Source organism: Oreochromis aureus, linkage group 4 (assembly GCF_013358895.1).
Source record: "Oreochromis aureus strain Israel breed Guangdong linkage group 4, ZZ_aureus, whole genome shotgun sequence".
In the NCBI taxonomy this organism is placed as follows: Eukaryota; Metazoa; Chordata; class Actinopteri; order Cichliformes; family Cichlidae; genus Oreochromis; species Oreochromis aureus.
Window position 1 is genome coordinate 8,042,981 of NC_052945.1, and position 27,969 is coordinate 8,070,949.

At 39.3% G+C, this 27,969-nt stretch overlaps 1 protein-coding gene across 5 annotated transcripts; it reads right to left on the reverse strand.

Annotated features, from left to right (window-relative positions):
- Window positions 1-29: 29 nt before the first annotated feature.
- On the reverse strand, window positions 30-27,947 carry plcd3a (phospholipase C, delta 3a). 5 transcript variants are annotated; one of them, XM_039610576.1, is made up of 15 exons: window positions 27,746-27,947; window positions 13,125-13,289; window positions 9,169-9,397; window positions 8,204-8,333; window positions 7,444-7,669; window positions 4,792-4,993; window positions 4,565-4,709; window positions 4,178-4,330; window positions 3,941-4,093; window positions 3,696-3,846; window positions 3,428-3,544; window positions 3,087-3,265; window positions 1,929-2,064; window positions 1,476-1,625; window positions 30-1,384 (listed from the first exon to the last, which is right to left on the reverse strand). In XM_039610576.1, the coding sequence occupies exons 2-15, from the start codon at window positions 13,258-13,260 to the stop codon at window positions 1,242-1,244; spliced, it is 2,250 nt and encodes a 749-aa protein (XP_039466510.1). In that variant the 5' UTR covers window positions 13,261-13,289; window positions 27,746-27,947; the 3' UTR covers window positions 30-1,241. The 5 variants fall into 5 exon arrangements, 4 of the variants coding, with proteins under 4 accessions (XP_039466510.1, XP_031588239.1, XP_031588242.1 ...); XM_031732379.2 differs by lacking the exon at window positions 27,746-27,947 and adding an exon at window positions 27,029-27,358; XR_005612680.1 differs by lacking the exon at window positions 27,746-27,947 and adding an exon at window positions 27,029-27,366 and having other exon boundaries at window positions 1,244-1,384; window positions 1,476-1,645.
- Window positions 27,948-27,969: the final 22 nt, after the last annotated feature.

Consider the following 27,969-nt stretch of genomic DNA (forward strand, 5'->3'; position numbering starts at 1 on the left):
TAGATTATCACAGAAAAGTCAGACAAAAATTCACAGTACAACCTTCTGGTTATGCATTTATTAAAGTGTCAGGTATCCACAGACAACACTGTGGACTTTTGAAACTAAAAAAGACACTTGTATCTTTTGACAGCATGTGAAAAAAAAATGTTAGAAGTGCTTTATAAAAACATTTTTCTTGCAAACATAACCACTCAAACGCATCCCACAGCTTCTATATTAAACATTAAGAGAGCAAAGTTTTACTTCACTCACTATTAAACACATATTACATTCTCCTCAAAACCAGCGTGACCATTAAAAATGTAATTACAGTAATTACTTTTCATCGCTGGACCATTTTATTATCAGTGAACCTCCTTATAAGAGTATTAAAAGATTCACTGTAGCCTGGAGTAATTAGTGGTTGTATTAGATTGATGCAATTAGTTTTTAACCAGCATTTTTTCTAGATCTGAATACAAGGACAAAAATTGACAAAATGAAAGAAGCTTATATGGAAATACTGTATCGTTAAAATTCAAATATGATTTTAAAAAAGCACATTTGAACGTATCTGAAATGATGCTAAAATAAAATACAAGACATTTAAGAAAAAAGCTTATCTTTGCAAGTTAAGCCTGTCATGTTCTACTGGAAGATGTGAGAACATGTTAACATTTGTCTTCCAGAGAGAATTTAAAAGTGCCCAGATATCTGGAGTATCGAGTACTTGTACATGGCCAACATGGGCCACGGGGCCCTGGCGCACTGACTAACACAAAATTAAATCTGTATTACATCACAGTTAATGCTGCCAATAATAACATCTAAAACACTGACATTTATGGATATTGTCAAACACAGTTACTTACACTTGGTTTCCATCTCATTGCAATTCTTTTATAGCATCAGTTTAAGAAGTGCTATTTTACTTCAGCGATCATTATTCTTCAAGTTTAAAAAAAAAACACATGTTAAAAAATAAAATGGTGACATAAAATAAATGATTTTCATTCTCTCTAACAGTCCCTTTTCTGTGTTTTTTAATGAATTACAGTCACCAGAGGGCATGTCTCCATCTCTGACAGACACCTTTCTTTAAGCACTGGGAAGTGGTTTTGTGTAAATTGGACCACTTGGGGTCTGAACTGTAAGACAACAGCAACAGCAGCATTCTGTCTCTGTCTGTTTACACTCGGAGCTCCTCCTTCCAAGGTCCTTCATTGTCCAGATGTCTGATTGTCTTGTTCAGATGTGTGTCACGCTTTGCCTTTGGCAGCGGCAATACGCTCAGCCATAGTTTTGACAGGAACACCTCTGCGAGTCACTTTGACATGGATAAAGAGTGTAGCAGGAGAAAGGCTGGAACCATCTGCCTTCAGTAAGTGAATATGTCGATAACCTAGGTGGGGAGTATGACACATATTAAAAAGAACAGCCGAGAGTGAAGAACTGATACATGACTGACTTGTAGACTAAATCTTAATAAGCACCTATGCGAAAGCTTGTAAAAGGTAAAGTGAACTGCCCCACGAAGTCATTTTTGGTAGCATGATCGTGGTCCTCCACTACAAACCGCACCAGGGCCAGCTCAGGGACCTGCAGCTGGAAGCTCAGAGTACAGTCCCAGCGAGGGTTGAAACCTGCAGAGGGCGCACAAGAGCTGTAAATACACCATCTGGTGCATTAAACCTTTCAAACAAACTAATCATGGCATTGGATTGAAAAGACTCCTACACAAATATATATTCCAAGATTTGAATAAAGTACAAAGAAGCTTTCGGACATCATCTCTTGTCTCCTGTCGCTGCATTATAAAAGTAACACTAATTTACAGAAATTTAAATATTCATAGATAACGAAGATATTATCAATCTGCAAAGAAAAAAAATCAAATAAATTTCTTAAAAATTTTTTGTTGTTGTGGATAAAAAAATAAAACTTACCATTGTTGTCAATGCGGTGGGTTTTTTGTTTTGCTTTATCAATAGCCACCCCATGAATTTCCACCCACACTAGTGGATCCACAATGGAGCTCGCCTTCTCTGTGTTGATTTTTGGCAGCTGTTGTGCAGATATTATCTGAAAAAGCAAAACATAATTCATCATTGTGTGCATGAAATTATCATTAGAAATGTATAAAAAAAAAAGTCTATTGGAGGCAACTTTTTTGCAAAATCCGAAATTGCAAATTGCACTAACAGGGCTCGACTGGATAGCACACAATAGCTCTATGTTTAGACTCTAGTTTAGACATAAGGGAACTCTTCCAGAGGAACAACAGAGGATGGCCTCTCCTCTATGATAAAAATGTAAGTATGGACAGTAATAACAAGAACTAAATGACACTACGAAAAATAAACTTGCCACAAAAAGGAAGGAAACTTCCTTTTTCTTCTAACAATGCTTCTTAGCAATAAATTGCATACCGTTGGAAAGCTTCTTTATTTGTCTATAAAAAAAAACAACACATACCAGGGGCCTCACAACAGCCTAGTACCTCCTCCTCATGTTGGTGACCAGCTTGGTCGCACACTGCTGTGGGATGGGATGACATTTTTCAACCAGCATTTACTGCTGTTAAACTACCAGTATGTCTTGTTTCTTCAGAATTCAATTATCCAATCCAATAAATGACACCAAACAAGAGTTAATAGCAGAATAAGCTGTTTGGCATTGGCAGAGAAGATTTGGCAGGTTTTTCATGAGTGCAACCCACATTCTCAACACTACTGCTCAACCCACAAATGCATTTTCCTTACAAATGTGGTATTCTTCCAGTGGTATATACGATTTATTACAAAGAAGAATTGTTACCACAAAGAAATAATTAACCAAACACTAACTTCCTTACTTTTTATGTTAAGCTTAGAACAGCGGTAGAGAAATTGTACTATAACGTCTATGTCCTCCTTAACAGGTAGTCACATCTGAACGAAACTTTGGAAAAACTTCATCACATATATAGCGGTTATTAAAATCTATATGCTTTAAAAAACGATTCATGATGAATTCACATTCTTTGGATTTTTGTGTATCTAGATAAATATAATGTTAATTTCATCATCCCCCTGTAAATGTGATCCTTAGTAACAGTTACTCACTCGTATAGTCAGCTGAGTGGGGGTATGACCGGGGCCTCCTCCCGTGTTTTCTGGGTTAAAGTTGGATGTGGGACTGCACAGGAAGCTGGGTTTGAGGACGTATCCACAGCGACCATTTACGAGGAAGCGACCCTGGTTCAGGTCCATTTGCTCCCCGGCCGTCTGGAAGTTTAGAGCCACTTAATGGCACAAAGAGGAAAGTGGAGGGACACGGAATCAGAGATGTCAGTGGGATACATGACATTAAATTTACAGAAATAAAACACGTCTCTGGGTTTTTAAAAAACATTTTTTTTGCTTCCATCTGAACAGCAGCGTAGCTTTCAGTGTGGAGTACCAACCCAGCTGGCATCCACAGTTCCACATTTCCTGAGGATCATAGTTGGATGATTGAAGGCGCTGGCCACAAGGGTAGATCCGGCTCAGCTGCCTGCTGTTGTGTCTTACAAAAAGCTTCCCTGTAAATGAAAAGACAGAAATCCAAAAGCCATGATACGTTGAAGGCTAATTATATTTTCTGTAGAACCAGCTGCACAAAAGACATGATGCTGGCAAACTTTTTGAGTTTCTCTATCTAATGTCAAGATGCAATTATTTCCACTATTGTACCAGACTCTTTGATGTGCTTGAGGGCATCGTTTTCAGAGAAAGAAGACATTTCATTTGGCGGTTTTTCAGACACATTTCCAAACCCGCGGAAGGGGACACTCTTGCAGTAAACCACCAGGTCCGATAGCTCGGGGCACAGTTTCGAACGGACCTGGAAAAGGCAACGCAAAGAAAATTGGTCAATTAACTAAAGTGTTTGTGTTAACAGCTTCCACGACTCAGTAACAAGCCTTTCTTGAACTGACCTTTGCAGGATCCTTCATGGGTGTGCTCTTAATGCTGCCGGCTAGTTCATCTTCAGAGCTCGAAGAGAAGCTGGTGCAGCTGCTGTTCTTCCCCAGCTCACCCAGGTGAGGAGTGTGTTTCTTTCCTTTTACCAAAATACGCCCCTTAAGCTCCTGCAAGGAAGCCCATTGGAATAAATTACTTTATTAGAAAAGCAAATGGGTCCAGCTGTGCTTGTATGTGTGTGGTTGTTGTACTTCGGGAGAAGGCAGGTCTCTCAGTGGCTGGTCACTGAGAGGCTTGGTGAGCAGTTTTTTGCCCAGGATATTATGGAGGTGTTTGGCCATGACATCCTGCTGCTCCACAGAACAGTGATTCTCCAAGGACAGGATTAGAGGGTATGGGGACGTCTGCAGGGAGAAACACAGGAAAACTCTTATGCTAAGCCATTAAAATGCAATCAGATCACTTTATAGCAATGCAATACCCAAGAGTATAATGCTATACAAAATACCACAGGATTGCCTCAGAGTCAGGTGTATAACCAAAAGAAGTGCAGTGGGTTGTTTACTGTCAGAGTGGCACAACTGCGAGCACAACGCATAACTGCATATTTCATGAGTGAAAGCTACAAAATCTCTTACCTTGAAGGCATACTGGCCGATGGTTTCAATGACTTCCTTAAAGGGTACTTTGGAGGTGAGTGTGTGCCCGTGGTAGATGACAGGTTCACCTTTATCTCCATCCCAGCAGTCTAGCTCCACACAGCGGCAGCCCTGAATTAGAGCCCTGACAGTGACAGATTCATTCATTTGAAACCACAGGCACATATGACTGAGTGCCAATGTTGCATTCTTCTCTGTCTTAATACCTCATGTACGGCTCAGTGCTGCTCGCACCGGTGACTTGGTCCTTGGTAAGGTAAGTGTTGTGTGACGAGGAGATAAAGTAATGGGCCAGCGGGTGGGTCATGTCCTGGTAGACTCTGGCATGGTTAGGGTTGAAGACATCATTCTCCAGAGAGAGCATGTACATGGTGAAACCATTCTGTGTCATGAACAGGTTCTTCTGAGCTGCAATCAATGGTATTATATTTCCATCAATTTGTAATCTTTAAGTGTTTTTAACAGGATAATGAAGGGGTTTAAACAAGTTAAAAGAAAGCAGGGATACATGGAAGACATAAAATTGCATAACCTATCAGCCTATGTATATCATTTAGGAAGCAGAGGACAGAGGGAGGAAGAAAGCTCAGAATTGTAGAAAGGGAATCAGACCTAGATCTGCCAGAAGTATTATTTCTTCTTTTATGCTGTTGATTTACATAATTAATAATATATATTATGCTATAAGTGCAATAAACTTTACTTTTCCTGTATTTAACAATCGGTTGAATTCAATTCAGTTTAAATGACACCAAAATTAGGTTGAAGTTGGTTTTTAGCATGAGACATGTAAACAGGACAACACTGGCCACAACCACCAAACAGGTGGGCCTCTGAAAATAAATAACCAAGCTTTAGAAAAAAAACCAATGTTGGTGTGCACAAACCAGAGACAGATAAACAAATCACAAACAGGCACAACTCAGATAACGTAGGCTGCAAACGTACTGTTTCACTGAGACCTCTTATGAACATGAGAGGTTTATAAAAAATCTTTAGAGTATAGAGTTATATTCTACTAAATATATATATCCAATCTAAGAAACTCAGATTGGCTGGAACAGCCTTACTTAGTTTGGTATGACAAACAGTTTATGCTATTTAATTATATAAAAAAAACCACTTAGTAACTGGAGCACAACTCAAGTAGTTCAGTGATTTATCTCAGCTTGTGCTACTGTTATACTCGCTTAGTTATTTTACTTTCTTTTCTTTTATTTAGGTTTTTTTATATCCTCCTTAGACTCAGCAATTATTTTTTGTCCTCCTTGAAGGGCATTAGTCTGAGACCTCTACATCAAGCACCATTTATGCAGTCTATATGAGTCCTACTGTGAAGAGGACATCTTTTTATTAATGCCACATTTGGAGGAATAGGGCAAACAGAACACCTGGACTTTCTTCTTGAAATGATGGGAACTATAGCTTCCATATTTTATGACCACAGGGCATTTTAAGTGATTTTTTAAACAGATATTATGACACTATTGCTAAAAAAAATTAAATGGTTTCCTCAGTTTAAGAGTATCAACTCGGATATGTTTAGTAATTTTACTCTTTTCAAAACAAGAGTTCCTTAAAGTTTGATTTCTTCTTTTATCCTGTTGATTGACATAAGTAATAATATATAATATGCTAGAAGTGCATTTGACTTTACTTTTCCTGTATTTAACAGTCAGTTCAGTTTAAATGACACTAAAATTAGGCTGAAGTTGGTTTTTAGCATGAGACATGTAAACAGGACAACACTGGCCACAACCACCAAACAGGTGAGCCTCTGAAAATAAATAACCAAGCTTTAGAAAAAAACCCAATGTTGGTGTGCACAAACCAGAGACAGATACACAAACACGCACAACTCAGATAACCTAGGCTCCAAATGTACTGTTTCACTGAGACCTCTTATGAACTTACAAGGTTTACAAGGCTTTTTTAGAGTGTAGAGTTATATGCACACTAAATCTATATTTATATATATATATATCATTCCTGGTCACTATTAGTGCTTTGGGTGACGAGACCTAAAAACCCCAATGAGGTGAGTATTTGGTGTATAGAATAAAGTTTAACAAAAAGCATGATGTTGATAGGTTACGTGTTAAAATTATATTTTAATGCCAGATTTGTTCCTTCTTTTTTTTTTTCAGAAATCCACCAAAAATGGAACCAATATCATTCATTCTGTAATCAAACATGACCCCATGTCTATTACGAGGGACAGAAGATTAAAATAAATAAATAGCTTTTTTTTTCTGTAATATGTTTCTCTCAAACACAATACTTATATCCCTTTATGCCCCTTTATGTCACAAATCTCAGATCATTTCAGACTGTTTTTCTTGAACATGACAATGAGTTCACTGTACTCAAAGTCACCAAAAGAGCACCTTTAGGATGTGGTGGAAGGAGAGATTTCTATTTTGGATGTGCAGCTGACAGATCTGCAGGAACTGTGTGATGTCATCGTGACCAAAAATGAGGATTGTTTCCTGAACATTCTTGAATCGATGCTACATAGAAGGAGGCCGAAGCAGGTACTAAGAAGGCATACCTAATAAAAAGATTAGTGAGTGCACATACAGTATAATCAGCACTGTCATTATGGCTGAATTATAATAACTCAGTGATAAGAAAAGCGAAACAAAGTACAACTTTTCTTTCTTAAAACAAAGAGCTCTCACTGGTGGATTGCTTTTTTTGCACAGCAGCAGGATTGTGCCTCAGATTTTATGGTGATAGGCTAAATCGCTATTTCTTTAGTATGGAGACAGCATCAAAAGTCACATTCAGAATGTATTTATATATAAATATTTTGGGTTCCTCCTTTGAATCCTTTAATAAGTGCTTTTACAACTTACCCCAGTCATTGAGCTCATAGGTGAGTATAAGACTCCGCGCATGATTCAGCGACGCGTCCTCCCCTTGGTCTCCCAGGAAATCACGCAGCTCAGCAGTGGAGAGCACACTGCCATTACTTGAATAGTGTCTAAACACGGCATCTAGCTCAGGCCGTCGCAGCAGCTCCCTGCAGAACCCTTCAATTTCTGTATGATCCAGGCGGCCATCGCCAGATCGGTCACACCGCTGAGGTGCACAGAAGAGGTGTGTGTTAAAAAGAGCCAAGAAAGTGAACACACAGAGAAGAAAATAGACAAATATCAAAGGCTGTGTGCTTTTATTTTGGGAGTGCATCAAATTCCCTGTGGGAAAAGCACCTCTATAATAATTCAACGCAGCTGTGCGCACTTACATTGAAAACATGCTTCTCTGCACTGTAAGCTGCACAGAGAAGAAGAATAACACTAACAATTCTGCTATAATAGTGAAGTGAGGGACATAGCAGGTAGTAATCCCTGCACAAAAGAGAAATAAATGGCTCGTGATTTGTTGTGGGGAAGATAAGAGGGAGGGGGTAAAGATGTGGAGTGAGGCCGGTGGTTGGCTTGCTGCTGGGGTTGGTAATTGAACACAGACTCTGGACTCCAGGGTGTCTGAGTAAAATGATACCTCCTTAACCAGATAGCAACAACTCTACAGCTCTGTACTTCACTCACTTTTTTACACTCAGTGTTGCAGTATAATGAGCATACAGGTACTAAAACATCACATGACTCTGACCTTGAATAAGCAGCGGGCATATTGCTCGCTCACGTCAATGTTGATCATCAGCAGCAGCCGTTTGACCTCATCGTAGCTCATCTTGCCGTCGTTGTTCTGATCTGCTCGCTTGAGGTACCCTCGGATCCAAGTGTAGGGAGTTAAGAAATCAAGCAAGACTAAAGCAAAGAGTCAAACTGTTAAGACGGTGCTGTCATATGGGATATTACTGGGTTTTATTTGTTATAAATCCACTTAATACCTGCTCTTTTCCCAAGGGAGGTTATTTTTGCTAAACCTCCTTTTTCTTATATTTGATCTCTTTTATTTTATCCTGCTTTTATTGAAAGAGTCTGTATTTTTCCTTTTCATACTCACCCTTTCTAGCAAGAATTAAAGGACAAAATGCATATTTGGTACATGAATTTGATTTGAAACTGAGTCAAGTAAAGCATTATCTTCCAAAACAGATACTGAAATTGTCTCTTAGTGTTTTTCCAGACAGATAATGCTATGGCCCTTTGACATGATAACTATCAGCAAATGACTCATCTTTATGCATATAGTGCTTTTCACATTGTGTGGGACCATTAAAGCAAATGCCTTTTACAATTCATTGTCAATTTTTAACCTGTTGACAGTTTATGGTGTCCTTGCACAGCCACATAAAGTAAAAAGCATTTGCTTCACTTGACGTCAGTTTTATTTCACAATGAAAACAAAATGAGAAACAAACAGAGCAGCGGGGAAGATCTTATACTCTACCTGAACACTACACTGCTATTTTCCTCTGGCTATGAGAGATTATAATTAAGAGTGATAGCTGGACTATATTTAGAGAGGGCTTTTTTGTCGAGCAATTACCGCTCACCTTAGCTATGCTGTGTACGTAGGACGGTACATGTGACAGCAGAGTCAGTCACCATAGCAATGCTGCCTCAGCTACGCTATATTTATTCTAGCATATTGGAAATTGGGCAGGATATTGGTCCAGTTTTTCCTTCTGACTCATGCTGGCCACTCGCTCCTTTAATGTGCGGAGACCGCGCACCCAGTGCTGAGCTTCCTCTGCAGTGGGGCACTTCAGGTCCAGGCTCTTCCTGGCTCCTTTGAAGACCACTGTGAAGCACTGGTTCTCTGGTAGGGTTCCAGACAGCCGCCTCAGTGCCTCCGACTGGTAGCCTTCACACACACACTCCACCTCCGTCACTGCAACTGGGACAGGAGTGATAATATCGATGAGCAGGAGAGCATGGTTGCACAAGAAGCAGCTAAAGGTCAAGTGTGAGGCGTTTTTAGAGAATGCAAGTGTCACAGTAATGAGACTGCGAAACATATTGGGATCCACACATGTTCGTCAGCAGACTAATTTTAAAACAAAAAAATGACATGAGAGTAATGACTTAGACCTTCAGTGTGAGGTTCCTGTACTGAGAGCTTAAGGATCAGGCCTTCTAATGGAAGAATTCACAGGCTTCATTTAAAGCATGAGACATAAATAAAAAAAAATCCAACTGTGCTGCTAGAGGCCATTTGGTATCAGATAAAACATATATCATTTACCATAAATACATTTTCCATAGTGTAGCGAATAGCACATTTGCCCTACATGTTCACAACCAGGAGGAAACACAAAACCTAACCACCAGGGGTCAAAAGTAGCATCCTAGTGCCAGCTCCAACCTGGGATAAATGGGAGGGTTGTGGGAAATAAAGGAGAAGCTGGATATACGGTACATTGCATTATCATAAAATTAAGACAGCCCAAAAACATATCTGCACCCAAAAGACCACACCTAAAAAGAATATAAATAACCAGCAACAAGGTCTAGTTTATTTTAGCATCACAATAGCAAACATGTTCTGCATACTGCTCAACATCAGTCTGTAAAGTTGTGAATCCGGTCTGTCCACAGTTCAGACCAATGAGTCATTAAAAGCTTTTGGCATGCCGAAGAAGAGGAAGTAGTAGAAGAAGAAGAAGCTAGAGAACAGGCACAGAAGTATCAGCAGCCTGATTACAAGCGAGTCATTAGGTTCTCACGCTAGTGAATTACAGTAGTCCAGCCTGGAGTGTAAGCGACTGTTGGCTACTCCCATATTCACAAGGGGTCGGCTTCAAAAGTTTCAACATTTTATATGCTCTTTGTCTTTTAATAAGGGAATATAGGATTTACGTTATTTGTTTTTATTTACATTTTTTCAGCTCAAAAAGGGAAAAGGAGCTTTTTTTCTCCAAAAAAATGCATATGCATTTTTACATTTTTAATCTCAACAATTCAACATCCTTAAAGATCACAAGTGCACTGCACTGCAAGACTTCATTTTTGGTCCGGGAAAAAACCTCAGATTTACAACTATAAACAAGGGGAGGAAACAGACTGACACTAACACACAGTGTCTCCTAGTTTATTCTAACACTAGAACTTTATTCAGCACAGGAGCTCTTCTGCTTCTGCACTGAGATGCCTGCAGTGTGTGATCACTCAGTTGGGCAATAAGTATTCTCTGACAATAGCCTCATTCTCTTGCTAGAGGTCATAAAAGCCTTTGCAATCCACCTCTTCGAAATTACTCCACATTCATCAATGTAAATAATTACTGAATAGTTAACCTCCATTTACAGAAAGATCAATTGGAGAACATACACATCCTTGTGGTCATCTCGGAGCCATGGTAAAAGTAACATATACATGTGGGTGTGTGTCCATGTGTAGTGTGAAGTTTTAGGTGGTGTATATTACGCCAGGATCACACGCAACCCTGAACTTCAGACATTAGATCAAATCAGACCTGGGAGCCTAGAGAAAAGGGAAGAGAGCCAGACCTTTATCCCGTACAGAGATTTGGTCCTCAGCAGCCTGCCAGTGTCTTAAGTGGTCACTCTGTTCTCACGCTGCTTGATGTCATCATTCTATGGAGTGTTACATGCTGCAGCTCGGCCGCTCTGTGTCTATTTGCGGCATGGCTGGCACAATCAAGGCGGCCTTCACACCCATTGACCCACAAACCTGCCCACCCACACACGCTGTGAGACAAGCGGGGAGGGTTAGGATTAAACTGCATTCTAACATCAGGGTGGAGAGCACAAACAACACAGAGGTGGGAGAGCCAAAGGTCAGGCAACAAGGGAGAAAACAAAGCTGATCTCATATTACGTGCTCAAAGCTTTCCACCTTGAAGTAAATTTTCATTTCAACAGAAAGAGTTAGCTACAAAGACCTAAATGGAATGAGAGACTGAACAGATGCTGCCAAGAAGTCTCTTTTGCTCTTTTACTTTCATTAACTCTTCCAGGAATTGTGCTTCAGTAATTTAGGCCATCAGTCCAACCCTCTGATGCCGTGACAGAAGAGTTGAGCTCTGAACAAGATTTGTGTCCTACATACTGTGCTGACATCCATGAATTGATTCCCTGAATAACTAGATAAAAGACATAACTATCTTCCCCCCTGTGTGCTTTGGCACAACATCCTAATATAGCTACTACATGACTAGTCATTTAAAACAGTGGGCTGAAAAGGAAAGCATTATAATAGCATTACATAATATAATGGATGAGCTGTGAAATTAAGTATAAAGTCTACTAACTTCTTCCCCCACTATTTTATTACTGAAAATTGTGCTTTGCAAAAGATGCTTTAGGTACTCGAGGAGGTCCGATCGCTAAATTCATTGAAAATAAATATTAACAGCAAAAAGAAAAAAAAAAAAATCTCATCTGCTTTTGCAGTTTAATTTGACCCTTAAGCAACTTGCAAACCTCCAACTATAACTTATCTTGTTTTTCACCTTGTGTACATAACCTTAAGGAGTTTGTGCAAAGAGTGATAACAGGCCCAAACTTGCATAAGTGGGAGTTGAGTCTATAGGATTTTATATAATATCAGTTTTGTTTACCCATTATAACAGAAAACACTCAATTCAATTTAACTTGGACATTGATCATTAGCTTGACGTTTGTTTTTCAAGGTGAAACATTCAAACATGGGGGAAGAGGGAGAATCTCGACCTACCACTCTCAACCAGGGTAACCTACAGGCATGTTTCCTCTGTGTTGACTTTCTAGAGAGCAGCTACACTCTCCTTCCACATGTCAAACAATCACTGGAGTGATATTTAAAGGGCCTATCACAAGTTAGTCACACCCTGAATGCTTTTTCTTCAGTTTTACTCTTAATGAGACCGTGTGCATTGTAAATGTTGTGTTAAATAACACTTAAATTAGGCTACTGATACCATAACGTTCTATTGAGGACTTTCAAATAATCTTAATGCTTTCTTAAACTAAAGGAACAAATGCACATTTAAGAAATTTGTGCACTGGCTTTACTTTTCAGACTCAAAAGCTAAATCCAGTTTTATATGCTGGTAAATTATAAACTGGTCCCATCAAAGAGCTCATGCCCATTTCTGTCAGAGGTCTAAGTGTCAGTAAGACTATTAAATGTATATTAGGAAGCTTGAATTGGTAAGTCATAACCACTACAGATCACATGATTACCCTCCTTAGTTACCAGAGAAACTAGAACTGTCTTTAAAGGGGCAAAGAAGGGGAGAGGGCAGAAGACCGAGCCAAGATAAAGCAGCTCAACAACCCCAAACAATGTGCAGGCTTAATGAGCGCACTGAATCACATCTCAGTTTCTATTGGACTGATGGTGGGACGCTTACATTGCTTGCTTTAAATATATTTCAGTTTGCGCTGTTATCACGTATACTCTTCCATTACTTAAGTTTCCTTTCTATTTATCGTATTAGTCCACTCATGCTCACAATCAAAGCTCCTTTTCCTCCTCAACTAGCTCACTTCTCCTCGTGCTTATAAGATCTCACTTCGTTACATCATGATGTCTGCTCAAGCCAGCTCCCCACCCTGCCACACACTGAGCTCTCCTTACAGAGTACTCTGACCATAAAGCTGGATTTCAGACAAACTTACATGTCTGCTGGGCTTTGCCTTTGCGGGAGCTCTTGGACTCGCACCACACGGTGAGTCCGTCCTCCAGCAGCCGCATGCTTCGGTTCCTTTGCCAACTTGTAGACCGAACTTTCAGCATGCTGGAACCCGCCATCATCACGCGTATGTCCTCATTTTCATGAAGCCCTGGAGAATACACACATATACACAAAACAGAGCTGTTAATGCACGCATGACTCAGGTTGACATTGTGCAAATGTATCGTCAGCAACTTAAGTTCAGCTTGTCTTGACATACATGTCTATTGTTTGATCAGTTTAATCAGGTTCATAAGTGCACATCTGTTTTCCCAAGTTCCTTAACTCTAATGCCAAACGTATTACATTTGATACACAAGTTTATGTCAGTGTTTGAGAGCTCTAAATCATCATCAACAAAACCTAAATTAATTGCACATTACATTTTTGGGCAATAAATTGCACAAAAAAGCCAGATGCAGTAAAACTGATACTGAAATTAAAAGTCATATACGCAAACTGATATTTAATTTCTTTCTTTTTTGTCAGAAGGTTCAATAAACACTCCAGTATGAAAAAAAAAAATTCTGACAGTTATTTAGTGATTCAAGCTTCACAGGACATACTTTTATGAAATTTTAGACAAATGACAGTGCAATGCTTTAACTGAAATGCTTAGCACAAAATGACAGTGCTTACAGATTCATCCATCCATCCATTCTCTTCCAGTTATCCTTTTCAAGGTCGCAGCAGGGCTGGAGCCTATCCCAGCTGTCTTAGGGCAAGAGGCAGGGTACACCCTGGACAGGTCGCCAGTCTGTCGCAGGGCTAACACATAAAGACAGACAACCATTCGCACTCACATTCACACCTATGGGCAATTTTAGAGTAACCAATTAAACTAATCCCACTAACTGCATGTCTTTGGACTCTGGGAGGAAGCCGGAGTACCCAGAGAGAATCCAAGCAAACAATATAAATTTTTACTATGTTTATGCATCAAGACTAACAGAAGAAGATTGATGTGCTGCTGTTTAAAGTTTATGCACACAAACTTAATTTTCTACAATGAATATCTAACAAGCTACTTATGTTTGGTCAGTAGCTTGACAAGTGTTAAATGCTTGCTAAACGCGTCAGCTAGTGTAACAATCATGATTAAATATTGTTATCATCATTTCCAATAAGTACACAATTTGCAGTTTGAATTAAGACAAAACTACCCTATGGAGAGTCGCAAATTATGCATGTGAGTCTGTAGTGGATTTATGAAGTGAACTATGGGTTCTGAGTACGTACTGTTAGCATGCTACATGCATTAACTTCAGTGAAAAGCTCAAGACATCATTGCCCGTGTTTGATGTGAATCTCATCGGTTTTGATCTAAAGCCTGACCTAGATGAAGCAAAAGGGATCACCAAAGTATCTCTAAAGTACACTTTATGACATTCAGCCAGAGGCATTACAAATGTGAAAATAAACCACAAAGGGTCTACAAAATTGTGTCATTCCATGTAGGAGTGTAGAGACATATCCTGGGGTCAACAACCGTTACTATCAAAAGAACAATTATTGAGTAACTTTTGCCCAACAAGTTCTGTGTGGAGCTGCAAAACATATTTGAACCTCATTTTAAAACTGACTGTATATGAACCATAGATTCATCAGCATTACTAATAGGTGTAAATAATTAAATCACATGTGGCTACTCTGCTATGTGTTATTTCTAATTACTTTTAACTTATAACCTTTTAAACAGTACATTCACACAATAACTGAAACTAGCCCACTGAATGAACAATGGGCTGTGAGCTCAGCTGCTTGATCATTAATATGCAAATTGTCAGTTTAATGCATTGTGTAGTGTACTGTTTAAAAGTTTGAGGAAACCTTCAGTCAGCTGAGACTGAAGAAGTCACTTGGATGAGTGATGAAACGTTTCTCCCACTGAAAATGCAACAACTAGATGAACAGAATCAATCTTTTGGGATTTATTTACCTGAATAACTGAACATGCATCAAGACACTGTGATTATGGAAATTTATCAAAAGTTGCTAATTTTGATATTGCATAAAAGAGTTTTTAAAAAAAAATACTAAACATAAAAAAATGAGGCAGTCCTCATCTTTTTACTTCAGCTACATACAGCAATCAACCTTCGGACCTGTAAACACAGTGATATCCTGCCTGTTCTTTTTAAATCGCCAGTTTTATTATTTGCTAATTTCTTCCTGCAAAGCAAATCAGTAAGCCAGCAGCACTGGCAGTAAAAGCAAACAAATCTGTCCGCACACCATTTCCTCAAGATCCTTTTTTTTTTTTTTGAATTCATAACTAGGGAGACTAATCATTCATGTGTTTACATCCATGCACTCCACTGAACCTCCTATTAGAGTAAATGAAAATTAAGAGGATAATACAGGATATGCTTTTTTAAAAAAGCCACACAAAGTCACTGGAGACTTTTAAAAAAAAGTGACACATTCAGCTCTGAAGAAGCAGTTTTGACACCCCTGATCACGGTGAATGGGGTTTATCTTCTAGAAGTCAAAACTGTACACAGTTTTAACTCAACCTAATCCACTGTTTACATTTGCAGAGCTGTAGAATGTGCCATTTCTGCAGCTTTAGCATGCCTAGCTATCTTACCCCTCAGTCACTTAGGCCTAGAGAGTGTTTGGCGACCTTTTGGAAACCTCTGGTTGTTAAGGAAAAAAAATGTAATCCCTGATTCACTGAAATCAAGTTTTTGATAGAGGGTGCTCTATCAAAAACCTTGTTGTGATTGCTTTGGTAGCTAGCAGATAATTGTGGTTACCTGTGGTTTGCATGAAAGATGCTGACTTGTCTGCAAACACTCACTATTTACTCTCTAAATGGTAGTGAAATGTGAAAAAGTGTGGTGGAAACCAGAAATGTAGAACGTTCCCCTCCAGAGTAAAAGTTCCACATCAGCGCTGAAGAAAACACATCGCAACAGGTGTAGCTTTTACTTTGAAGGTGAATGGTGTCTGTTTCCAATTTGCAACACATTTACAGTTTCACAACCACTTGGCAAGCAGTTTGCAAGTGTTTACAGACAAGCTGCCATCTTACACCCAAACTGCCATAATCGCAGATTTTTGGTATAGCATTGTGAACAATTTGACACTAGCATCTCCCACCAGCTGCTTGCCAACTGGTTGCAGAATACATGCATTTTTCCCTACTAGCTGGTGGTTATTAGGTGGTCACAGACTGAGGCCTTTGTGATTTCGACCTTAGATGTCAGCACAACTAAAATATCACTCCATCTTCAAATAATCTCAGAAATATTGTACAATAAAATGTGTTTTTTTATGTGCCTCAGTACTTGATGTCATCACCCCCTTTTTTTAAATGTGACTTTATAGTTGCTTTCGTGTTTATCTGCTTTATTCAGTCCTTTTCTGTTTATCCTTTGAGATTTTTGAGAGCTTGAGAGTGTTTGCTGATTTTAAAAATGCCTGTCTTTCATTCAGCCATCTTATTTACTTGAAAACTGACCTTGAACAAATACTTGGACAAAAATGCTCAATGCATCTTTGCTTATATCCAAAACCTTGGGCTGTGTTATATATACAAACCTTGGAAGAAATGACCAGTGCTTTCGGTATGTGAGTCAAGCTTTCATGGATCATCTAAAAAACTGTTACTTTATCATTTAGCAGTGTTTGTCTGTTTTCTTTAAGGTGAATAAACCCCTGTAAGTTTAAAAGAAAGCTGATCAATGAGATGTAATTCAGTCATGATAGTTTGTAGATTTACTTCTCTCTGGGGGCAGGAGCAGGCCAAAAGGCAGCAGGAATGAAAGCTGCTATAACAGCTGGAGTATGGAAAGTTTGTGAAAATGTTTGTCCAGCTGTATTGCTCGTATTAGTGTTCCCTCGCTATTAAGCTCAATGGAGATGCAAGATTCACAATTTCAGTGGTGCCTTAGATAGTAAGCATATATCACTATTTGGCTGTGGAACTGAAAGGATCAGGCCATATAATCAATGAAGAAAAAACGCATTGCAAATTTTAAAGGCCCTTTATTGTAACATGACAGATTTTAAGACTTATCTAAAACTAAATTATCAATTAATGGCAGAAGTAACTGGGAATGAAAATAAATCCACAGCTCAGGGTGAAAGGAGTGTCTGTTTACAAAGCAGAAAACACAGCAGTTTTTCCACTCTCATTCAAAAGGTTCAAATATGAGAGACCCACAGAGGGCTCAGAGTGTGAAAACTGCCCACTTCATCATTTCTTTCTTTCTTATTGTATTTTTTTTTAATGCACATTTGTCACACTTAAATTTAAGATCAAAGAAATGTTAAGGTTAGACAAACACAACCCCTGTAAATACAAAATGCAGTTTTTAAATGATGATTTGATTTATTAAGCTATCCAAACCTACCTGACCCTATGTGATGAAGTAGTCAGCCCCTCTCATTAAATCATGAATGAACTGTGACTAACTACATGTTTTGAAAAGGTGAATTCAATTATTTCAAGAGCCACACATAGACTGTTAGAATCTATGTGTTTTGAGTTTTATGAGTTTTTGATTTGCTTCTGGATTTATATGTGATTATTACTTATAATGTTAACTTTTTATTTGCCTAGTCCTTTGGCATTTAGTATTTTTCACCCAGTGCTTATAATTCTAGTTTTTAGTCCCTTTTTTGGTTGAGTCAGTTACCTTTTTTGTCCACTCTGTATTGAGTCAGTCTTGTGTCCATGGTTGTTTCTCTGTCTGTTTGTGTCCAGTCGCTGTCTCTGTATTTGTTTACTTTTGTCTGTGTCTTGTCTACGTTTCTGTTTCCTGTTTACTTCATCAGCTTATGGTCTCCTGTCTTTCCTTGATTGACCTGTTTTTTTATTTCTCATGGTCCCTGTCTGTTTCTCCAGTCGTGTCCCCTTGTCTGTCTGGTTTCTCTGTGTCCAGTCTTTGTAGTGTCTTGTCCCCTCAGTCTTGTCTCTATTTGTTTACTTTCTTCCCTGGATCAAGTTTGTGTGTCTGAGATTTGTTTCCTGCCTCTCGTCCTATGTGTGTTGTGTTAAGTTTGCTCGTTAGCCTGATTTAGTTCACCTATGTTCCCTGGTGTGTTCAGTTTAAGCTCCTTGTATCCTTGTTTCCTGCATATTCAGCAATAAAGCTGCTGTCAAGTTCAGTTCTCCATCTCAGTCCTGCATATTGGGTCCACACCTCTGGATGCCACACAGCAACACATGACTCAGGCCTAACTACAGCCAGATCCATTGAATCAAAAAATCATTTAGATAGAACCTGTTTGACAAAGTAAAGTAGACTAAAAAAAGGAAAATCTCAAAAAGCAACCTATCGCACCATGATCTATACAAGACTGGGCAAAAATAGTATCCATGGGACAGTTCCAAGGCGAAAACCACTGGTGACCAAAAGGAAACCACACAGGCTTGTCTCACATTTCACAGAAAACATCTTGATGGTCCCCAAGACTGGAAAAAATATTCTGTGTACAGACAAGACAACATTTGGGGAAGGTATGAGTCCTGTTGGATCTGCCATAAAACTAACAGCATTTCATAAAAAAAAACATCATGGGGTGGTAGTGTGATGGTCTGAGCCTGCTTTGCTAAAACCGATAGAGCCATGGACTCTGCTCTCTACCAGAAAATCCTGAAAGATGAAATCCAGACATCAGTTCATGGCCTGAATCTGGTGGCCAAAGTTCCTCCACAGTGATGTGAAAGACTCAGTCAGTTATTGTAAATGCTCGATTGCAGTTGTTCCTGTCAAAGTAGCACAACCAGTTATTAGATTCCGGGAGCAGTTGCTTTTTCACTTAGGGCCAAGTAGGTTTGGATAGATTTATTTTAATTAATAAATTATTAAATCATCATTTAAAAACAACATTTTGTATTTACTCAGGTTATCTTTGTTTAATTTTACATTTTGCTTGATGATCAGGATGAGGTCAAGTACTTTTCCACAGTGTATTTCAACAGGTTCTTTTTATTTATAGTAGTAAGAAGTGTTTCCTTTAAATTATGCATGTTTGTGACATTGATCCTTTCTCATTTAGTTAATCATTTCAGAAAATGTGAGGTTATAAGGTTAAGTTGGTACAGTTCTCATTGAGAGGGTTTGAAAATGTTTTAACTTTCAGTTTAACAGCTTTTAATAATGTAAATGTATACGAATATGTAAATGCTTCAAACAACTGGTTTAACTGGTTTAAAAAGTTATGTTAAGAACTTGGTTGCTGCAAATAGCCTACTGAATAATCAGTAACGCAACCAACAAAATAAAGCACAAGTGTTAAACAGCATTCAGCCATGGCATGTTTAGTCTTTTGCAAGAACAAACGGGCTCCCTTATGTAACCTTCCCTTTTAGTATTGTTGAAGGAAACAGCCAAAACCAGCTCTCACTCACTGCTCAAATTATTCTTCAGGCTTTAGTCTTTTCTGTTCATGTCTAAAGAAAGGGCTTCATTTGTTTCTTTAGCTCTTAAATCACAGTCCTCATCGTGTCAGTGCCAAGTTCTGGATTAAGTAATGGACCCCCAAAGTTATAGCAAACAGAAACTGCCCTCCACTCCCTCCCTTCCCATGAGTGAAAGCGCACTGGGTGAAACCATGGATTTCTCCCCATCAGAGTTGAAAACAAAGAACTCCCCCTGCCAGGCCGTCCATAACAAGCCTGTTTTTCCAAGCTGTTACCACATGCAAGGCATTCCCACAAGCACAGCACAAGGGCCTGATTAACTGCAGGTCAGTGACCACACTAAGCTATCCAAACAGCCTTAACTAGCTCTCTCTCAACCTGCTGCTTCACTTTTTATCATTCCCTCTCCAGTTACAGCCACATTCTCATTATACTACCTGTATAATTTTATTATCTGCCCACAATGCAAAGAGTGAGTAGCTGCAAGTCCCCAAGTGTGGCCATATCCACAGATTTAATAAATTTGGTACAGTTTGGTGTGCTTCTGAAAAGCCTCTTCATAAGTGTATAAAAGGCATGATTCTTCGGGCCACAGAGTCGAATTGTATTTTCTTGTCATCTTCCCCTGCAGAAAATCGGCTTGACATCCACTTGGTCAGCTGGTCAAATACCTGCATGCCACCTGGTTAGCAACCACGCTGATGTATTTTAATGCAATCGCTTCAACACTGCACAGAATCTTAAAAAAGAAAATCAAAAGAAAGAAAATAAAATTGGAACAAGTTTGAATCTGCAGCATAAACAGCATACTGCAGATTACCTACAGCCCCGGTGAACACTTAGTGAGAAATGTTTTTCCCAAAATGCTAATCTCAGGATGCTATCAGGTTCATGTCTAACGCTTCGGTTTAGCATGTTGGTGTACTATTTTAAAAGAGGCTGAAAAGCCTGTAGCATAGAAGTGTTTTTGCCCAAGTGCTAATGTTATTGTACTAAACATGCTAGCAAATGTCAGTGTTTGCTGATATTTACTATGTTTACTGTCTTAGTTTGCCATTTTGATTTGCTACCTTTTGCTAATGAGCTGTTAACAATAAACAGATATTTAGTCATTAATTAAAGCTGTGATTCTAATGATGACGCTGTAAGAAAAAGTATGCTAATTTGCTTGATAAGTCTAATGTAATAGCACAAAAAAGCCCGCTGAGGCAACATTGACAATTTAAAAAGGTTTTTAAAAAATGTACACCTGTTCAACCTTATCTTTAAATCAAGATAGAGTCCAGATATCCATGAAAAAGAGGTGCTTACTGAGAGTGGGCTTTGTCAGCAGTTACATGTAAACAAGTCAGCTAGCTGACATCTACAGAAGCTAAAGCTTAGCTTATTCTGGCTGAAATAGTTCCAAAAAACCAAACTTTAAAGCACTGCTAGAGTTTGGGCCTAAAGATGAAAACTAAACACTGGTTATATTTTGGTAGTTAGTAAAGTTTAGCTAATTAACAAATACAAATGAGCCAACTTCTTAGGTACACCTTGTTAATACCAGGCCGGGCCTGTGACGGCCTATATGCTAGTTATAGCATCAATTCAACAAGTTTCTGGAAACATTACTCAGAGATTTTGGTCTATTTTGACGTGATAATATGATGCAGTTGGTCTTGCTCTCTGGAAATTTTTTACTCCTCTCTAGAAACACTAGGAATTATTGTACAGAAAATCACAGTAGATCGTCAGTTTCTAAAATACTCAGATCATCCTGTCTGGAACCAACAACTGTGCCACATTCAAAATCTCTTCAATCACCTTTCTTTCCCATTCTGATGCTCAGTTTGACCTTCAGGGGGTTATCTTAACCATGTCTACATGGCTATAATGCAATTGCTGCCGCATAATTGGCTGAACAAATATTTGTACCACTTCAAATCAGGCATTCTTAGGATAATACTGGCACAGTGGCACTCTCTTAGAAATAAATGGTTTTCAATAAAAGTACTGAAGGATCATTCAGTGAGGAGCAACATCTGCAAGTTCTGCAGTTGGCAAAGGCAACTGTGATAATGTGGCAGGAGGAAGACATAAAACTGCCAAAACTGCAGCCAAGAGAATGTCTGGGATGACGCGCTCCAAAATACAAGGTTAGTAAAGAAGATGTTGTGTAGTTTTGAAAAAGTATCATCCCAATGTTATGGCTAGACAGGTATTTCTAATTTGCAGAAATAATGGTGTCTGGGACAGTTAACCCAGACGCTGTACTGTACGCTGAGTTTTTAAAAGCCCACCTAAGAGGGATGCTATTAATGAACATTGCTTTAAAAAGTGTTGCCTCATCTAAATGAGTTCCTCAGTCAAAGCAGTAAAAGCTAGGACCGAAAAACACAATTAATCTCCTATGGAGGTAACAGAGGTGTGCATCACATATGTAATGTCAAGTAACCAAACGTTCATGCAGGAAAGAGAAAGGGACACCAAAGCCAATAAGATTCATCCTCTGGGGAATATGAAAGTAACAGAAATTTCATGACAATACAATGAATAGTTAGAAGAGATCTTTTCGTCTCAACCCAACATACTGACATTATCTATCTCTGCATTACTATCTCTACAACTGTGCCACTTGCAAGTGGATAAAACAAATGGATAAAAAAAAACAAACAGTGTGAACTGTTGAAAATAACTGAAAACAATTAACATTTTAATTAATTCAGCAATGGAGATTCCTCCGAGGGTGCTTTGACACTGTGAGCAGCAGTGGAGCTTTAACGCTGAAAGGAGGATTAAAATCCAAATAACTATATCAGCTGGTCAGTGCACTGTGCTTGCATGAGTCCTCTTCACTCAGGCCCACATACCAGGTCCTCCCGGGACACGGTTCACGTTTCTGTCAGCATAGCAGCAGTCACAAGAGTCAGCTAGCAAGGATTCTCGCATAAAGATAGACAAGTAAGGGTGCTGTAGATTTAATACCGGCCAATTAAAGTTTCTCAGCTCTGTCGCACAGCTGTCCCCTCTAGGAGGCAAACAGTGGCATCCAGTCTGCATCTCCAAAATCAAAAGTGTTGAGGCAAAATGATGAGATTCCAGCTCAAAAGAAGAAAAATGATCAGTTGGAAACCGTATTTTTCTTCTTTCTTTCTTTTTTTTTTTTTTAAAGTTCTTTGGAATCGGGACTCTCTGTGGAATTTCCTGATGTGAACCCCTCCTGCCCCCCCCCCAAAAAGGACTGAGTAGAAAAAAGTGAGTGTTATTTGGAAATGCAGAATCACTGCCAATGGTTTCTGGACAGCAGAGAGTTGAACATGAAAGCAGAGCAGCCTCTTTGTATTCAGTTGAAAACAAGCAGCTTTTAGTCAAACATTCTCTTTGTCTCTTATAATGAATGAAACATCATTTATTTGCTCATTAATAAGCAAGTTATGACCACACAGTAAGTAGGACTCACTGTCTGCGACGAAACAGACTCGCTCTGAACAATATCTGGATTTCAGTAAAATAATAAAAAATGTTGAGAAATAAATGAGCTTTTGTAAAAAACTGTCATTTTATTTGCCAATATGTGGTTAAATATGCCGTCAAAGCACAAATTAAGGTTGCAATGCATATTAACAAGGCTATGATTGTGATTTTTAAGCCACATTAAAGCCTAACCTCGACTGTTGATTTACTGTTTTCCAACCTGAGGTTGGCAGACATAACCATATGCAGGAGAAAACCAGACTGTGAGAGCGGTATGGTTTGGTAGAAGGGAAAGGGGATTCCTATTTTCTTTTGGACAGTGCACAACTTAAAAAAAAAAATAGAAATTTGAATGGAGTTGAATAGAGCTGACTTTAGCTTGAACACGTCAGTATGTATTTTATCTTTTGTCTAATAAACTGGCAATACTTTTCTTTGCTACAATGTGAGCCTGCACACACAAAAACAGCTGAGTTGTGATTATTTAGAAAAAAAAAAGGTTATTCACAATCGGAATAAGTGTCTGTTGTTACACAACTGATGCTATTTATTGTATGTTGGGGCTCAGTTAGATTAGATCCCATTGAGGTTAAATCCTACTAAACACTTGACCATTCAAACCTAATAACAGATGATAACCTTGTTGATTGTGACCTATTTGGCAGGGAATGTTGTTGACCACAATCGCAGACATAAAGCATATGTAAAGCTCTCAGATTTACAGCTGAGTTTACTCAGATACCAAACAGATACCACATATTCCCTGCAGCGGCCTCCTAAAACATCACCTCAGCTCACGATCGTGTTTACATTCAGCTTGTAGGTGCAACGCGTGAAATTGTCCCATCTCTTCGGTCTAAACCGACTGAAACTCATCATGGATGTTGTTTTGTAAATCCTTGGCTTATGCGGGCTGTTTGCTCAAACAAGAAACTAATTGCTGTGTACCACCGTTAAGAGCGCTGCCAACAGCCGCAGACTCTCCCTGAAATCAAATCCCCCAAAACCCCCGTGGGGACGTCTGTGGCAATGAATATATTTATCCATGTGTGCGCTAGTCTGATTCAAACACGGATTATCTCAAAACTAACAAATCTCTGCCTCTCAGGCCACATTCGTCACTTCGTCTGTGGGCTCACAGTGAGTGAGAAATGTTTGAACGAGGAAGGCGGATCAGTCCTGTGACACCACATGACACAAAACCTTTGAACTTAGGTCAATCCCACCAGCAGATTGCGAAACTATTCGGTGTTTTCGCTTTGATGTGAAAGCGGCTAAAACATGGTGGGTGGACAGTCACCTGACTAATTTATGACAACAAGTGGTGGTGCTGAGTCGACTTGGGTGACCTCACTTGCTTTATTATTAAGTATTAGTGGGACACTCAAATATAGCAATGCCAGTGTTGCGTTTTCAGGCGCAGATACAGTTTCAGACTTCAGTAATGCTTAAACAAGTCTGTGCATAGTGTCAGAGTTTAAACACGGTGTCACTGCAGAAGTATGGATCCATGTTTACACACTGTTGCAAAAACATTAAAATTCAGCAGTTCTGTTTTCACTAAACATGCGAGAAGAGCTGAATTTATGAGAGATTGTTTCTGCATATTGTTTTTTACTTATTAAGGTCTTTGGTTTCAAAGACAGTTTTGGCCTATAGGATTTTAGGAAAAATAAAGATGATATTTCCAGCCACTCCCTTGCCACAGTAGATAACACCATATGTTTGATCTGGTAGAGTTCTTAAACGGACGCCAACCCCAAAAGGGACTTGTATCTATGGCAAGAATCAAACCAGCAACCACTACACCACTGGAGATAAAACAAGTATGCCCCATTCTGGGTTGTTATAATTATCTTCCTGGAGTTTAACGTCATGATCCGGGGTCTGCTTAGATTGTGATTCCTTTCACATTTTCTGACGAAAGTTATCTTTTTATCAGTAATCCCCCAAGTTTCACATTTTCCTCTCCTGCTGCGTTCCCTGTGTCTCATCAAGTTACCCTCGCTGCACTAGAGAGCCTCTGTTTAGTTATTCCCCATTTTATTTAGTTTCTCGTGTGTTGTATTTAATTTTGCGTCTTTTGTCTCGTGTTCCTCAGTTAGGTTCAGCTGTGTTAACAGGTGCTTTCCATACCTCTGATTACCCCACATGCATATTTAATCCCTATGTTTCTCTTAGTTCATTGTTGTGCTGTACTGTTTGTCAGCTCGTTAGTGCCTCCCTCATATGTTCCTGTTTGGATTGCTTTGTGCTGTTCTTTGTCAGCTAACTGGACTTCCTGTTTCAGTTAAATGAAGGTTGGTTTCTGTTTATTTGAATCTGGTCAAATTACCCAGTCACTGGCACACAATGCTCTGCTCTAAGTGGTAGTGTTTCTAGGTTCATAAAGAGAAGTTTAGAATTTACTGGAGTGCCTTTGTTGTGATATTGAACTTACCTACCTGGTCTTTTTCCTAGAAATTAACTATGGAGTGTCTGGCTGTTTCACCTATCCTGGATACCTGGATACGGCAACTAAACCCCCCATCCTGCTGCATTGATCAATTAAACACTTAAGACTTTCTTAATATCTTAACAAAATAGAGTTGGCTTTACTTCCTGAGTAATTGTGTTAAAATTATGATTTGAATGACCAAAAATGATTATGATACTGCAGACCAGAAATACTCAGACCAGCCCATTTGACACCACCAACCATGCCATGTTCAAAGTCACTTCAATTACCTTTCTTCCTCATTCCAGTGCTCCGTTTGACCGTCAGCAGGTTGTTCTAATCATGTCGACTTGCCTAAATACAGCGTGTTCCTCCCAGGTGATTGGCTGATTAGATATTTGTCTTAATAAGCAGTTGGACAGATGTGCCAAATTAGGTAGTCAGTGAGTGCATTCGTCATGCTTATGCTGTTACAGTGTTGGATGCTCATGTGAATCACTGCCAAAGTTTCAGGCTTCATGCTGCTCTGAATGCTCAGTTTCAGACCGGTTTCTACTCTTGGCTATGTGTCACTGTACATCAATGAGAGCGGAAATCCCTGATATAGTACACCTTATTACTGCATCATATTGTGCCAGTGCAGCACCTCAAGATAAATATTTATAACTGAGTCATGCAAAGCTACTCTAGTAAAGTCCAGGAATAAAAATATGGGGTTGGAAAAAAACATAATGCGTTCCTTTAAACGTATAAAACTTAAAAAAAAGAAAGAAAATAAAAAGCAAAGATTTCATCCAACATTTCTGTCTGTGAGCTAATTTTGTATGTCTGCATATATACGTCATTAACACTGGTTCAGCCTTCCAGAAATCCAGCGTCTTCTCAGAGATTCTGACAGGTGCGCTATCGCTGCTCAGCAAGTGTCTATTTTGGGGCGAGTTTGGGAAGGGGCAGTGACATATCGGGACTGAACTGCGAGGGAGTAGGCTGGGATGGGAATGGCGAGGAGCCTGAATCAGAGCAGTAGTCCAGTGAGCAACTCTGCTCTTCATAAACACATGACCGTTTTAACTGCACCCACAAATACTCAGAATTTCGTTTCTGTTTGATGCCATTATCTGTAACCTCGGTCATTAGTCATTTTCTAAGAACATCATCATTAAAAAACAAAAAAACAAAAACCTGTTAGACGTGTTTTGTTAATATATTTTTTTTAAGTCGGGGGAAGTAAATGAATGAAACAAATTAAGCAAATTAAAACAAACAATCTGTAACTAAGAAGTGAGCAATTATCAAGGATAGTAGGTGAAATGAATCATCTTTTCAGAATGATGCAAATAGTTCTCGAATAACCAGCCTTCTAAGAGAAACTGTGTTATGAATTATGAAGGCATAAAAAGCTACCGATTATGATTGTTGTCTTGGAAAAAGGCAGCGTAAACAACACAACAAACAAGGTGACTAAAAGTCACTGAAGCCTCAGTTAAGTTTGTACCAACAATGAGCGAAAAAAACACTTCAGCCTGGAGCTGACGGTGAACTCCAAGGAGCAGAAGGTCAGATTTGGAGGTGTCCTTACCGAGGCTCCTGATGAGGTCCGTCGTCTTCTCATTCACTTTCCTCCTGTGCTCCCTGGGACTGGTGCTCGGGGTCTTGCCGGTGCCTACGCCTAACATGATCGCTACATAAACTCCAGCGAAACTAACTTAACCCTGCAACTTTACGGGTTTGAGGAAGCTGAGGGCGCAGGTGTCCTTAAACTGCCCCAGACAGACCCCCAGCCCGCAGAGAGAGAGAGAGAGAGAGCGAGAGAGAGAGAGAGAGAGAGAGAAAACCGACCGCAGGAGTCCCCTCCCCAGCTTCGCTCCTCATGTTTGTGCGCAGGACTCCAAACGAGACGCACGCTTCTGGAGCCAACACCTTACTCCTCCTCCTCTTCCTCTTCCTGCCCCAACGAAAACGCCAAGGAACCTTGATCGTGTATCAGGGATGGTCAAGTCCCCCTCCATACATACATTGTATAGACACACTTGTTAAAATGGTTTAAAGCGCACTGTGCGCGCACAGAATCTCCACAGTTGCGCTTCAAAGCCTTTTTGGTTAAATCTGTTCTTCCAAAGAAACTTTTTTTTGCATAAATAAAAGAATGAAAGCCAAATATAGACTTGTTTAAAATTTTAAAATTTTTATTTTCGAGTTTATTTTGCGCCGGTGCCATGCTGGATTCCAAAAAGAAAAGCTCTGTGCTGTTACATCTACCTTTTCAAATATATATTAAGAAAGCCTGCATACTTACGTGAATATAGTGGCGTGATTAACGTCCACAGGCAAAGAGCAGGTTGCCCTTTGTCTAGGCTCAGCAAACATTTAAACAGCTGAAATCTTTTCTTTCAGGGGAGGTAAAGCAAACATATGACCCTGATTGTTCAGGAAAAGTTTCAAATATGTAAACACCTTCCTCTAAATGGAGATCAAGGGCAGAAAAAAGTGCTTCCACTTTAGTAAAACTATTCCCCATTC